Here is a 13,146-nt window from a genome sequence, read left to right as displayed (position 1 = left end):
TATGCACCTGTGCACCTGCCCCATCCTTCTCTGCCTTGGCTCTGTTGACGTGTCTTCAGAGAGTTTGGATTCTAGTGGATCATCATCAGTGTATGTGTCTTCTCACACCCTCATGTCTATAACCAAAGCTGTACTGGATCTCCCTGGAGGACGTTCGGTCCTGCCTAACCGCCTTGGTGTCCTCGGCAGGGTCGTCTCCATGTGCAAATATTTCCAAGAGAGCGTCAAGAAGCTGTCACTCGATTATTACAACAAACTTCGAAGACACAACTATGTTACCCCCACCTCCTACCTCGAATTGATTCTAACCTTCAAGACGCTCCTGAATAGCAAGAGGCAAGAGGTGGCTATGATGAGGAACCGCTACCTGACAGGCTTGCAGAAACTCGACTTTGCAGCTTCACAGGTGAGCACTGCCAAAATAGAACAGAGATGGAGAGGCCGGGGATGAGGTGGATATGCCGAGGCATGTGTTCAGGTGCAGAATTAAGAGGACACCAAATCAAGCAGAATGTGACCCTGCATTGGCAGAGCTTACCTTACCTACATCACTGTAATCCCTGCCCTGTGGGATCCTGTCTTTAAGATTTTGATCTTTTGTTCATCATGGGTTTTTGCATTAATTTTGGTTTCTTAACCTATTGCAATAATGTATTATTTATCTTGAGTACTTTCTTTTTAATGCCCCCTTAAGTTTTGTACTCAAGGTGAGTGCTTCCCTTGTCTCACCTTGTGAGGACATGGGCAGGATAAGGTAGTGAATGGTTCAAGATATCTTTGTGGAGTCAGATCTGGGCCCAAATTTATCTCTACAGCATACCAGCTGTAGAGCCAGGGGCATGTTATTTCACTGCCTCGGGCCTCAGATTCCTCTTCTATAAAAAGGTGAAGGCCCGGTGCAGTGGCTCACGCCTCCCAGCATTTGGGAGGTCAAAGTGGGAGGATCACTTGAGGCCAGGAGATTGCTTGAGACCAGCCTGGGAAACATAGCAAGACCCCATCTCTACAAAAAATAAAATAAAATAAAATTAGCCAAGTGTAGTGGCATGTGCCTGTAGTCCCAGCTACTTGGGAGGCTGAGGTGGGAGGATCACTCGAGCCCAGGAGTTCAAGGCTATAGTGAGCTATGATCATACCACTGCACTCCAACCGGGGTAACAGAGTGAGACCTTGTCTCTTTATTTTATTATTTCTTTTGAGACGAAGTCTTGCTCTGTCACCGAGGCTGGAATACAGTGGCGCAATCTCAGCTCTCTGCAACCTCCACCTCCTGAGTTCAAGTGATCCTCCTGTCTCAGCATCCCAAATAGCTGGTACTACAGGTGCGTGCTACCATGCCCAGCTACTTTGTGTATTTTTAGTAGAAGCGAGGTTTTGCCATGTTGGCCAGGCTAGTCTCAAACTCTGACCTCAGGTGATCTGCCCATCTCGGCCTCCCAAAGTACTGGGATTACAGGCATGAGCCACTGAGCCCAGCCTAATGGGTTTAATTGTCTGAAAAATGGCACAAGCTCCATGAGAGGTGGTGAGCTCCCCATTATTAGAGGAGTTCAGAGACCAGAAAACTACTTGGCAGGAATGTTTTATAGAGCATCAGACTGTTTGTCTGATGTGTGTGAAGAAAGTCTTGTTATCATCTCCATGTGATACACAAAGAAACCAGGACACAGAGAGGCCAGGTGACTCGCCCATGATCACACAGCCTGGCGAGTGGTCAGGCCAGAACTGAAACTTAGATCTGCATGACTCCAAAACCTGTGTTCCTAACCAGGTCAGCCTGCCATGCTTCTGGTCTCACACAGACTCACTGGGGGCATTGCGTACAAGGTCAAGAAAACTCTCTCCAAATACAAGAAACCCAACCCTGTTTGTCTGAGCTGCCTTAAAAGGCAGAATCAGGACCAGTGAGTGAAACTTCAGGGGGGTAAATTCTAGCTCTGCACCAAGAAAATCTAATGTCAATTTTTTTTTTTTTTTTTTTTGGACAGAGTCTCATTCGATCACCCAGGATGGAGTGCAGTGGTGCAATCTCAGCTCACTGCAACCTCCACCTCCCACATTCCGGCAATTCTCCTGCCTCAGCCTCCCGAGTAGCTGGGATTACAGGCACGTGCCACCACGCCTGGCTCATTTTTGTATTTTTAGTAGAGATGGGGTTTCACCATGTTGGTCAGGCTGGTCACAAACTCCTGACCTCAAGTGATCTGCCCACCTCGGCCTCCCAAAATACTGGGATTACAGGCATGAGCCACTGAGCCCAGCCTAATGGGTTTAATTGTCTGAAAAATGGCACAAGCTCCATGAGAGGTGGTGAGCTCCCCATTATTAGAGGAGTTCAGAGACCAGAAAACTACTTGGCAGGAATGTTTTATAGAGCATCAGACTGTTTGTCTTAGTCAGCTTGGGCTGCCATAGCAAAATATCCTAAACTGAGTGGCTTCAACAACAAACATTTACTTATTTCTCGTAGTTCTGGAGGCTGGGAAGTTCAAGATCAAGGCACTAGCAGATCCAGTGTCTGGTGGGGGCTCTTTTCCTGGTTTGCAGACGGCTGCCTTCTTGCTGTGTCCTCACATAGTGGGAAGAGACAGATCTCATGTGGCTTCCTGTTTTTATTATATAAGGGCATTTACTCCATCATGTGGGCCTCACCCTTATGACCTCTTCTAACTCTAATTCCCTCCGAAGGCCTCACTTATAATTACCATCGAAGTGGGGATTAGGCTTCAACATATAAATCTGAGGAGGAAACAAACATTTAGTCCACAGTACTATTTAGTCCACAGTACTATTGGAAAAAGTATCTTTGAAAGTAACTTCTATCTCAGCTATGTTTTTAATTCACAGCCTTTAAAAAAATGTAGCTTTAAAAAATAATTTTGGCTGGGCACAGTGGCTCATGCCTGTAATCCCAGAACTTTGGCAGGCCAAGGCAGGTGGATCATCTGAGGTCAGGAGTTCAAGACCAACATGGTGAAACCCCGTCTCTACTAAAAATACAAAAATTAGCCAGGTGTGGTGGCATATGTCTGTAATTCCAGCTACTCGGGAGGCTGAGGCAGGAGAATTGCTTGAACCCAAGAGGCAGAGGTTGCAGTAAGCTGAGATCTCACCACTGGACTCCAGCCTGGGTGATAGAGTGAGACTCCATCTCAAAAAAAGAAAAAAATATATTTTAACTTAAAAAAAAAGTTTGTAGAGACTGGGTCTCACTATGTTTCCCAGGCTGGTCTTGAACTTCTGGGCTCAAGTGATTCTCCCACCTCTACCTCCCAAATTGCTGGGATTACAAGCCAAAAAAAATGTAGTTAAAAAAAATTTCTTGGCTGGGTGCAGTGGCTCACACCTGTAACCCCAGCATTTTGAGAGGCTGAGACGGATGGATGACCTGAGTTCAGGAGTTCGAGACCAGCTTGACCAACATGGTGAAACTCCATCTCTACTAAAAATACAAAAATTAGCCAGGCGTGGTGGCGTGTGACTGTAGTCCCAGCTACTTGGGAGGCTGAGACGGGAGAATTGCTTGAACCCAGGAGTCGGAGGTTGCAGTGAGCCAAGATTGTGCCACTGCACTCCAGCGTGGGCGACAGAGCGAGACTCTGTCAAATAAATAAATAAATAAATAAATTCTAGGCCGGGCGCGGTGGCTCAAGCCTGTAATCCCAGCACTTTGGGAGGCCGAGACGGGCGGATCACGAGTTCAGGAGATCGAGACCATCCTGGCTAACACGGTGAAACCCCGTCTCTACTAAAATACAAAAAAAATTAGCCGGGCGAGGTGGCGGGCGCCTGTACTCCCAGCTACTCGGGAGGCTGAGGCAGGAGAATGGCGTGAACCCGGGAGGCGGGGCTTGCAGTGAGCTGAGATCCGGCCACTGCACTCCAGCCTGGGCAACAGAGCTAGACTCCGTCTCAAAAAAAAAAAAAAAAAAAAAAAAAAAAGAAAAACCTGTGAGATAATCACTAGGAAACAAATCTGTACCCAGGACCATGTCAAAATCATTAGTACATATTTTCTGCTTATGTCATAGGTTGAAGAATCCTTTCAACTCTTGTCTACTTTGCCATTTTCAGTGCTGACCCTGGATTCCTCCCACCTCTTTCCTTGCTAGGTAGCGGTCATGCAAAGAGAACTGACCGCTCTTCAACCTCAACTCATCCTCACCTCTGAGGAAACTGCCAAGATGATGGTGAAAATTGAAGCAGAGACGAGAGAAGCTGATGCAAAGAAACTTCTGGTGCAGGCAGATGAAAAAGAAGCCAATGTTGCTGCTGCCATTGCCCAAGGAATCAAGGTAGAAAGACCAAGAAGAAAGGGAGGGAACTAGTGCTGCTGAATGAGCATGGTTATGTCCATCTCACAGATGAGAAAAGTGAGGCTCAGAAAGGGTAGGCAAGGCTGGGCATGGTGGCTCACAGCTGTAATCCCAGCACTTTGGGAGACCAAGGGAGGTGGATCACCTGAGGTTAGGAGTTCAAGACTAGCCTGACCAACACGGTGAAACCTCGTCTCTATTAAAATACAAAAAAAAAAAAAAAAAATTAGCCAGGCATGGTGGTGTGTGTCTGTTATCCCAGCTACTGAGGAAGCTGAGGCAGGGGAATTGCTTGAACCTGGGAGGCAGAGGTCGCAGTGAGCCGAGATTGCACCACTGCACTCCAGCCTGGGCGACAAGAGTGAAACTTCGTCTAAAAAAATAATAATAATAATAAGGGGTAGGTGACTCTCCCAGCATCACATAGCTGATAAGTGATGAAGCAAGTTGCTCTGAAACATGGTTGAATCCAGGAAGCATTAAGACCCAACATATGGACATGTGTGGTGGCTCACACCTGTGATCCCAGAGCTTTGGGAGACAAAGGCAGGAGGATCACCTGAGCCTAGGAATTTAAGACCAGCCTGGGCAACATAGCAAGATCCTGTCTCTACAAAAATAAAACTAAGAAAGTTAGCCAGGTGTAGTGGCACACCCATGTAGTCCCAGCTACTCAGGAGGCTGATGTGGGAGGTTTGCTTGAGCCCAGGAGTTTGAGGCTATAGTGAACTAGGATCATACCACTGCAATCCATAGCTCACTGCAGCCTTGAACACTTAGACTCAAGTGATCTTCACGCCTCAGCCTCCAGAGTAGCTGACCAAGACCTTGTGTTGTCTAAAAAACAAAACAAAAAAGTGGCCAGGTGCAGTGGCTCATGCCTGTAATCCCAGTACTTTGGGAGGCTGAGGTGGGTGGATTGCTTCAGTGCTGGAGTTCACAACCAGCCAAGTTCAAGACCAGCCTGGGCAACATGGAGAACCCCATCTCTACAAAAAATGTAAAAAAATTCGCCGGCTGTGGTGGCATGCACGTATGGTCCCAGCTATTCAGGAGGCTGAGGTGGGTGAGTCCTGAGCCCAGGAGGTTGAGGCTACAGTGGGTCCAGATCGCACCACTGCACTCCAGCCTGGGTGACAGAGCAAGACCCAGTCTCAAAAACAAACAAACAAAAAGACCCAATCTGTTTTGACCTCATCTCTTACCACTTTTCCTTCATTCCTTGTACTCTGGCCACGTTGATCTCCTAGCTATTCGTTCAATAATCATAACCCACACTCCCACCCCAGAGCCTTTGAACTGGCTGTTCCCTCTACACAGAATGCCCTTCCTTTTGATATCCACATGGCTGTTTCTTTCGCCTCTATCGTATTTTTGCTCAATTATGCCTGGTGTGTTGTAGGCGTGGAATAAATATTTGTTGAATGACAGAATGTTGAACCTAGAGGAAACCCACTTGAAGGTGATTCTTGTGCCAGAGAGGAAATAGTCCTGGTAAGGGCTTGACCTACATTCAGGTAGTAAAAGAAAATCTATTTATTCTATTAGCATTGATGTGATGTTGTATATTTCACAAAGCACTTTGAAGTACATGGTTACATTTGAGCATTAAAACTACTTTGAGACTTCAGAATGACAGATGGGGCCAGGAGAGGTGGCTCATGCCTATAACCTCAGCACTTCAGGAGGCCAAGGTGGACAGATCACTTGAGGTCAGGTGTTCGAGAACAGCCTGGTCAACATGATAAAACCTTACCTCTACTAAAAATACAAAAATTAGCTGGGTATGGTGGCACGTGCTTGTAATACCAGCTACTCAGGAGGTTGAGGTGGGAGAATTTCTTGAATCTAAGAGGTAGAGGTTACAGTAAGTCGAGATCTCACCAATGCACTCCAGCCTCAGCGACAGAGCGAGACCTTATCTCAAAAAAAAAAAAAAAGGAAAAGAAAAAAAAAAGAATGACAGACATGGGCATATGAGAGTTGACAGCATTGAGGTTCAGTGGTAACTTGACTTTCCAGAGCTGCATGGTTAGTTAGTGGGATTAGAAGCCAAGGTTCATAGCACTTACCTTAACATACTTGAACCTATGCCCCCACTTAACAGAAAATTCTCTTAACCATTCTTCAAACAAGGGCTTGATCAAAAAGCAGCCTATGTCTGTCTTCTATCATAAGTAGGTCATGGTGGCCGGGCGCTGTGGCTCACACCTGTAATCCCAGCACTTTAGGAGGCTGAGGCAGGAGGATCACTTGAGGTCAAGAATTGGAGACCAGCCTGGCCAATATGGTGAAACCCTGTCTCTACTAAAAATATAAAAATTAGCCGGGTCTGGTGGTGGGGCACCTGTAATCCCAGCTATTCAGGAGGCTGAAGCACAAGAATCACTTGAACCTGGGAGGTAGAGGTTGCAGTGAGCCAACATCATGCCACTCCAGCCTGAGTGACCAAAAAAAAAAAAAAAAAAAAAGTCATAGGGCATTGTCTCAGAAGGGCAGGCCTTTTTGATTGGCTTTTCTCCACTGAGTCCAGAGACCTGGCCTGTGGGAGATCCCCTGGGTGGGTCTGATCCCTGTCAGAGTCACATAATGAATACCCTGAATTACAGATGCTTTTTCACTTAGAGTCCTAATAGAACAGACAGGAGATGAATGGAAACCATCAGTAATAATAGACCAGGCAATGTGGGTCATGCCTTTAATCCCAGTGCTTTGGGAGGCTGAGTCAGGAGGATGGCTTGAGGCCAGGAGGAATTTCAGACCAGCCCGGGTAGCAATAGTGAAAACTCTTCTCTACAAAAAACTAAAAAGAAAAAAATTGGCCAGGTGCAGTGGAGCACACCTGTAGTCTTAGCTACTCAGGAGACTGAGACAGGAGGATCACTTGAGTCCAGGAGCTGCAGTAAGTTGTAGTCACACCACTGCACTCTAGCCTGGACAACGGAGTCAGATCTTATCTCAAAAAAAAAAAAAAAAAAAAATCAGGAGATTTCAAGTAACAATTCTGAATTTTCAGCTTTTCTTTGGAAAATATCAGGCAACCTGGCAACATCGAAGCTGCCCTCCCGGGTTGCACTCATCATCGGTATTAAATAGATGCTGCTCCTGTGTTTCAATTCACCAAAGCCCCAGCCCCACCCACTCACACTCACTGGCCTGGCCCCCTGAGGCGCATGAATTGGCAACTCTTCCATGGTTCTGTGCTAGAAGCAGGTACATCAGGGCTCAGTTTTTGCTCTGTCCTTTCCTCGCTTCAGTTTCTTCATCTACGAAGTGGGGGTACTAAGAGGAAAACATGTAACATTTGTAGCCTGTGCCAGAGCGTAAGGGTCTATGTTAGCGATTCTCCAAAACTGCTGTTCTTTGCTCTATACCAAGGGGACTTGCCTATGGGACCAAGGCTAGCCCCTCTCCACATGTGGGTCACGGAGGGAAGGAGAACAGTACAGCCAGGACTCTGCTCTGTAATGTCAGGCCAAACAGTGACTTGCTGGAGCAGGAGGGAGGTGAGTGATGGCACTAGGTTTGTAAGGCGGTGACCCAGGACACCCCACCACACCCACTCCCAGGCAAAAACTGCCACATCAGGTTTCAGTGCAAAGGGTGAGGCTCAATACTCTGCCATCCCATCCCTCTTCCAGGGAGTGACATCCTGGGATGAGTCAGGAAGTGGAAGAAACTAGCCAGGGAGGAGAAGAAACCAGTGTCTGACGTGCAGCTTCCCTGAGGCTTTTGTGGGGACTGGAATCCCTTCCTGGACCTTTCAGGGCTGTGGTCCTCCTGCCCGGGAGGAGTTGCTAATTTTCTCTAATCTCCTCACACTCCCAGAAATGACACAACATGGAATAGTGCCCAGTAGGGTACCGAATGCACAGAGGAATGCAAATGAAATCCATATTCGGAGTTTCTGTTTGATCCTAATTTGCCTTTAAGAAACATAAATTTTAGTGTTTCTTTATATGGAGAAAAAGTGAGTTCCCTGCTCTTTACCAAAAAAGAAAAAAAAAAGGTGATTTGTTAGAAACTCAAAAGTATGGCTGGGCACGGAGGCTCATGCCTGTAATCCCAGCACTTTGGGAGGCCGAGACGAGTGGATCACCTGAGGTCAGGAGTTCGAGACCAGCCTGGCCAACATGGTGAAAACTCATCTATACTAAAAAAACAAAAGTTAGTCAGACCTGGTGGCGGCGCCTGCAGTCCCAGCTACTCGGGAGCCTGAAGCGCGAGAATCGCTTGAACCCAGGAAGCAGAGGTTGCAGTGAGCCGAGATCACACCACTTCTGCAGTCCAGCCTGGATGATAGAGCGAGACTCTGTCAAAAAAAAAAAAAAAGAAAGAAAAGAAAAGAAAAAAAAGGAAAAGAAATCCATACTGGGAAGACAAAGAGACTGGAAAAGCAAGAATCAGGTCACCAACACTTGATTCACGAGCATAATGATTTGCTTACGTTGGTCAATTCTTTCCAATTATTTCTTTCCCCGCTAATGAGGATGATGAGTGATACCAAAATTACTGCGATCTGATTACTTTTCGCCACATTGCCCTGAACTCCATACCTCTCAAACAATCCTATTGCTCTTTTCATGCTAAGACTCAGGGGCAACTTTAAATTATTATGTTTTTAGCATAGAAACAAATGTGGTAACAACGCCTATGTGAGTTTTTTTGTTTTTGTCTTTTGTTTTTGTTTTTAGACAGCGTTTCACTCTTGATGGCCAGGCTGGAGTGCAATGGCAAAATCTCAGCTCACTGCAACCTCCGCCTCCCGGGTTCAAGCGATTCTTCTGCCTCAGCCTCCTGAGTAGCTGGGATTACAAGCGCCTGCCACCACGCCCGGCTAATTTTTGTATTTTTAGTAGAGACAGGATTTTGCCATGTTGACCAGGCTGGTCTTGAACTCCTGACCTCAAGTGATCCACCCGCCTTGGCCTCCCAAAGTGCTGGGATTATAGGCATGAGCCACCGCGCCCGGCCAAAAAAGCAAATAAGTTGAATGCTCAGATGTTCGGGACATCCACACCACAGCCCCAAAAGGCCATGCATGTGTTCCGGCTGCTGGTTAATGCTCAGAGCCATTGTCCAGCTTCAGGGGCAGGCACCGTGTTAAAGGGGATCTGGAAGAGGAAGAGGAAGCACCTCTTCCTGATTCCTCATGTAGGAGTGGAGCTCTGCTTTGCCCCCAGTGTGCCAGGCCCTGGGCACTCATCTCCTTTGTCCTCGTGCTGCCCACAGAACGAATGTGAGGGCGATCTAGCTGAGGCAATGCCTGCGCTCGAGGCTGCACTAGCTGCTCTGGACACCCTGAACCCGGCCGACATCTCACTGGTGAAGTCGATGCAGAACCCACCAGGCCCTGTCAAGCTGGTCATGGAGAGCATCTGCGTCATGAAAGGGATGAAGCCAGAGAGGAAGCCAGACCCCAGTGGCTCCGGTAACCCCCACCCCACCCCACCCAGATGCCTGCACAGACTGCTCTTTCCTGGCAGTGGGGTGCCAGCACCCCACTGCATCCCCAAGTCGACTCCAAGCATGCAGGCAAGATCATTGAGTTTGGAGGAATTAAGAAAGAAACCAGGCTGTGTGTGCACCCAAGGCCTCTCTCACGGTTCTCCAGCAGCCTCCGCCCTCTCAGTCAGTTGGGAAAATGCAGGTATCTGTAGGTGGAGCTGAGCTTAGTCAAGGCCTCTCCCTGCAAGTCATTACAAAAATGAAGGTCAGATAGACAAAAGGCCTGGTGTGGAACAAACACAGTCATGTGTGGGTGACCAAGAGAGCTACACAGAGAGAGAAACAGAGAAAGAAGCAGAGAAAGAGAGTTAGGGAAAGGAAAAGAATGAGACAGAGACAAAGAAAGGAACAGAGAGGAGACTGAGAAATAAATGGAGACCCAGACACCTCTACACACATGCATGTATGCACGCATGCACAGACATGCACATGCATGTGCACACATGCAGAGACATGCACACGCATGCACACAGACATGCACACATGTGCATGCACATATAGACATGCATGCACACACGCATACACAGAGCCATGCATGAACACACATGCATGCATACACAAACATGCACACACAGATGTACACACACATGCACACACATGCAGACATGCATATACACAGGCATGCACCCAAAGGGACAGGGGGACCAGGAGAGAAGGAAATCAGGAGAAAGAGACAGGGAAACACACACACATACAGATAAAGAGAAAGAAAAAGAGAGAGAGGAGATGGGGAGAGACTTGCACGCACAAGTGAGTTGCAGACATACAGGAGAGAGTAAGGCATGAGGGGAGAGAAACAGGTAGAAATAGAGACTGAGAGACAAATATGTGGAGAGCGACAGAGAAATGGAGACAGAGAGACGCAGAGACACAGGGAGTGCCAGAGATACAAAGAGAGACACAGAAACAGAGACACAGAGTGGGAAGAAAAGAGACCAGAGAGAAGAGAGACAGACAGGGAGACACAAACACTCACAGGAAGACAGAGGAAGAGTTGGGGGAGGGGGTGGGGTGGAGCAGAAGTGAGGAATGGAAAATTAGAGGGAGAGAGACATGGACAGGAGACAAGGGCAAAGACAGGCAGAGACGGCAACTGGAGGGGGAGAAAGAGAGAGGGGGAGACAGACGAAAAAAGAAAAAGAGGAGGATACAGAGAATTAGAAATGGGGAGAAAGGAATGGGGAAGGAGGAAGGAAAGCCCCTTCTACAGTTGAGCCTAGAAACATGAACAGGTGAATATTCACTGTCCTTCAAATTTAAATTAGATGTAGGACTTTGCATTGAGACCAGTGCCTTAGAGCTGAACCATGACTTTAAAAATCACCTCCAGTTCTATTTCCTGCCTTTTGAGTCCTCCCATCCTGAGAGCAGTCTGGCTATTCCTTCATTATTTCTATAATGTTAGAAATTTCTACTTTAATCCCATCCAGGCACAGTGGCTCACACCTGTAATCCCAGCACTTTGGGAGGCTGAGGTGGGTGGATCACTTGAGCCCAGGAGTTTGAGACCAGCCTGGACAACATGACAAAACCCCATCTCTACAAAAAATACGAAATTTAGCCAGGCGTGCTGGTGCACGTCTGTAGTCCCAGCTGCTCAGGAGGCTGAGAAGAGAGGAACGCTTGAGCCTGGGAGGTTGAGGCTGCAGTGAGCCGTGATCCTGCCACTGCTCTTTAGCCTGTATGACAGAGTGAGACCCTATCTCAAAAAAGAAATCCCTGATCCCTCATTTGAGACCTTCTGGCTCCTGCTTCCCATTGCTTAGTATTCCCTCTTCTCTGGCGGCTGTCAGGCCTACAATCACATAAAATAGATGCAAAGCTCATCAGGAAGAGCCAAGCAAGGAGTGGACTTTACAAGAGCATCCTTTAGGGAAGCAGCTGAGGTATAATAAGTTGGCCTTGAGCAAAGATGAGCTAGATAGCACTTCTGCACCCTGGAATCACCTGGAGAGCTTAAAGAATGCAGAAGTCAGGCAGGGGCGGTAGGTCACTCCTGTCATCCCAGCACTTTGGGAGGCCAAGATGGGCGATCACCTGAGGTCAGGAGTTTGAGACCAACCTGGCCGACATGGTGAAATCCCGTCTCTACCAAAAATACAAAAAAAAAAAAAAAAAAAAAATTAGCTGGGCATGGTAGTATGTGCCTGTAATCCCAGCTACTTGGAAGGCTGAGGCAGGAGAATTGCTTGAATCCGGGAGGCAGAAGTTGCAGTGAGCCAAGACCACGCCATTGCGCTCCAGCCTGGGCAACAAGAACGAAACTCCGTTTCCAAAAAAAAAAAAAAAAAAAGCAGAAATCCATGCCCCACTCCTAGAGAGTCTCATTCCATTGGTCTGGGATGCAGCCTGAGCAGTAGAATTTTTTTTTTTTAAGCTCTGCCTGCAGCTGGGGTTGAGACCTGCTGAGATACACAAAGCACAGCCAGGTCATGAATGCCATTTCTCATCTTGGATCACTGATAATCAGCACAGAACCTATCATTAAATTAAAATTAAAGCAAATTATGCCTATTATTCACCCAAACCATGGAATTGAGTGAGTATATTGAGATGGAGCAAAAGAGCAATTGAGTGAGTTAGTTAGGGGTACCTTGAATTTAAATGAAGCAGATCATTTTCTAGAATGCCAACAGAAACCTTCATGGGAAATATTTGGCCGATTTCTGCTCTTGTAATTAGGAATGGGACACATTTGACCTGCTGTACTCAATGTGATGTCTCAGAGTATAACTTTTTTGATGAGCCTGAGCTTGGCAAGTACCGCGGGCCAAAAAGCTTCCTGAATTTTTTCCAATGTGTCAACAGAAGGAGCATTGTTCCGGGATGGGATTGAGACTCACTTGATTAGTCGTTAGTCAGCATGATGGGTGCTAAGGGGAATAAGGGCCTAGCTTTGTGTCTGGGCAGGCCACGGGTAGTCTTCTGTATGGGTGGAAGCCTGCAAGCTGCTTCTTCCAGCCTCCTTCATTCTCACAAGAGCTTGGCCTCACTCACACGGTTCATCACAGGGAGGACTGATTGGGCTCCATCCAACTGACCTCCCAGACTAGGGAAGAATATTCGAAACATCCCCACGGGCTGTGGCTCCTCCTGCCTTTTCCATCCATGAATAAGATAATGGGGTACTATTCATTCAACCCATATTTATTGATAACTAAGTACCAGGCAGTGTGCCAGGTTCTAGGAAACAGCAGAAGGTTACCGCTTTGAGGGAGAGGTAGATGGTAGAAAATAATTGAAGGGAAACCTCAATGGCGATGGCTTTTAAAATGAGGCCTCTGACCTGGGCAACATGGCGAAGCCTCATCTCCATAAAAAA

At 47.3% G+C, this 13,146-nt stretch overlaps 1 protein-coding gene across 2 annotated transcripts in view; it reads left to right on the top strand.

The window, feature by feature from the left end:
• DNAH3 (dynein axonemal heavy chain 3) overlaps window positions 1–13,146 on the top strand; it is a 212,967-nt gene that overhangs the window by 165,558 nt on the left and 34,263 nt on the right. For both annotated transcript variants that reach the window (XM_077986427.1, XM_077986426.1), the window contains 3 exons: window positions 190–406; window positions 4,113–4,295; window positions 9,549–9,747. In XM_077986427.1, coding sequence (XP_077842553.1) covers window positions 190–406; window positions 4,113–4,295; window positions 9,549–9,747 — 599 coding nt within the window. The remainder of the gene's footprint in view (window positions 1–189; window positions 407–4,112; window positions 4,296–9,548; window positions 9,748–13,146) is intronic.

The sequence above is a fragment of the Macaca mulatta genome, chromosome 20 (genome assembly GCF_049350105.2).
Source record: "Macaca mulatta isolate MMU2019108-1 chromosome 20, T2T-MMU8v2.0, whole genome shotgun sequence".
Lineage (NCBI taxonomy): Eukaryota > Metazoa > Chordata > Mammalia > Primates > Cercopithecidae > Macaca > Macaca mulatta.
This window is presented reverse-complemented; position numbering and strand designations above follow the sequence as displayed.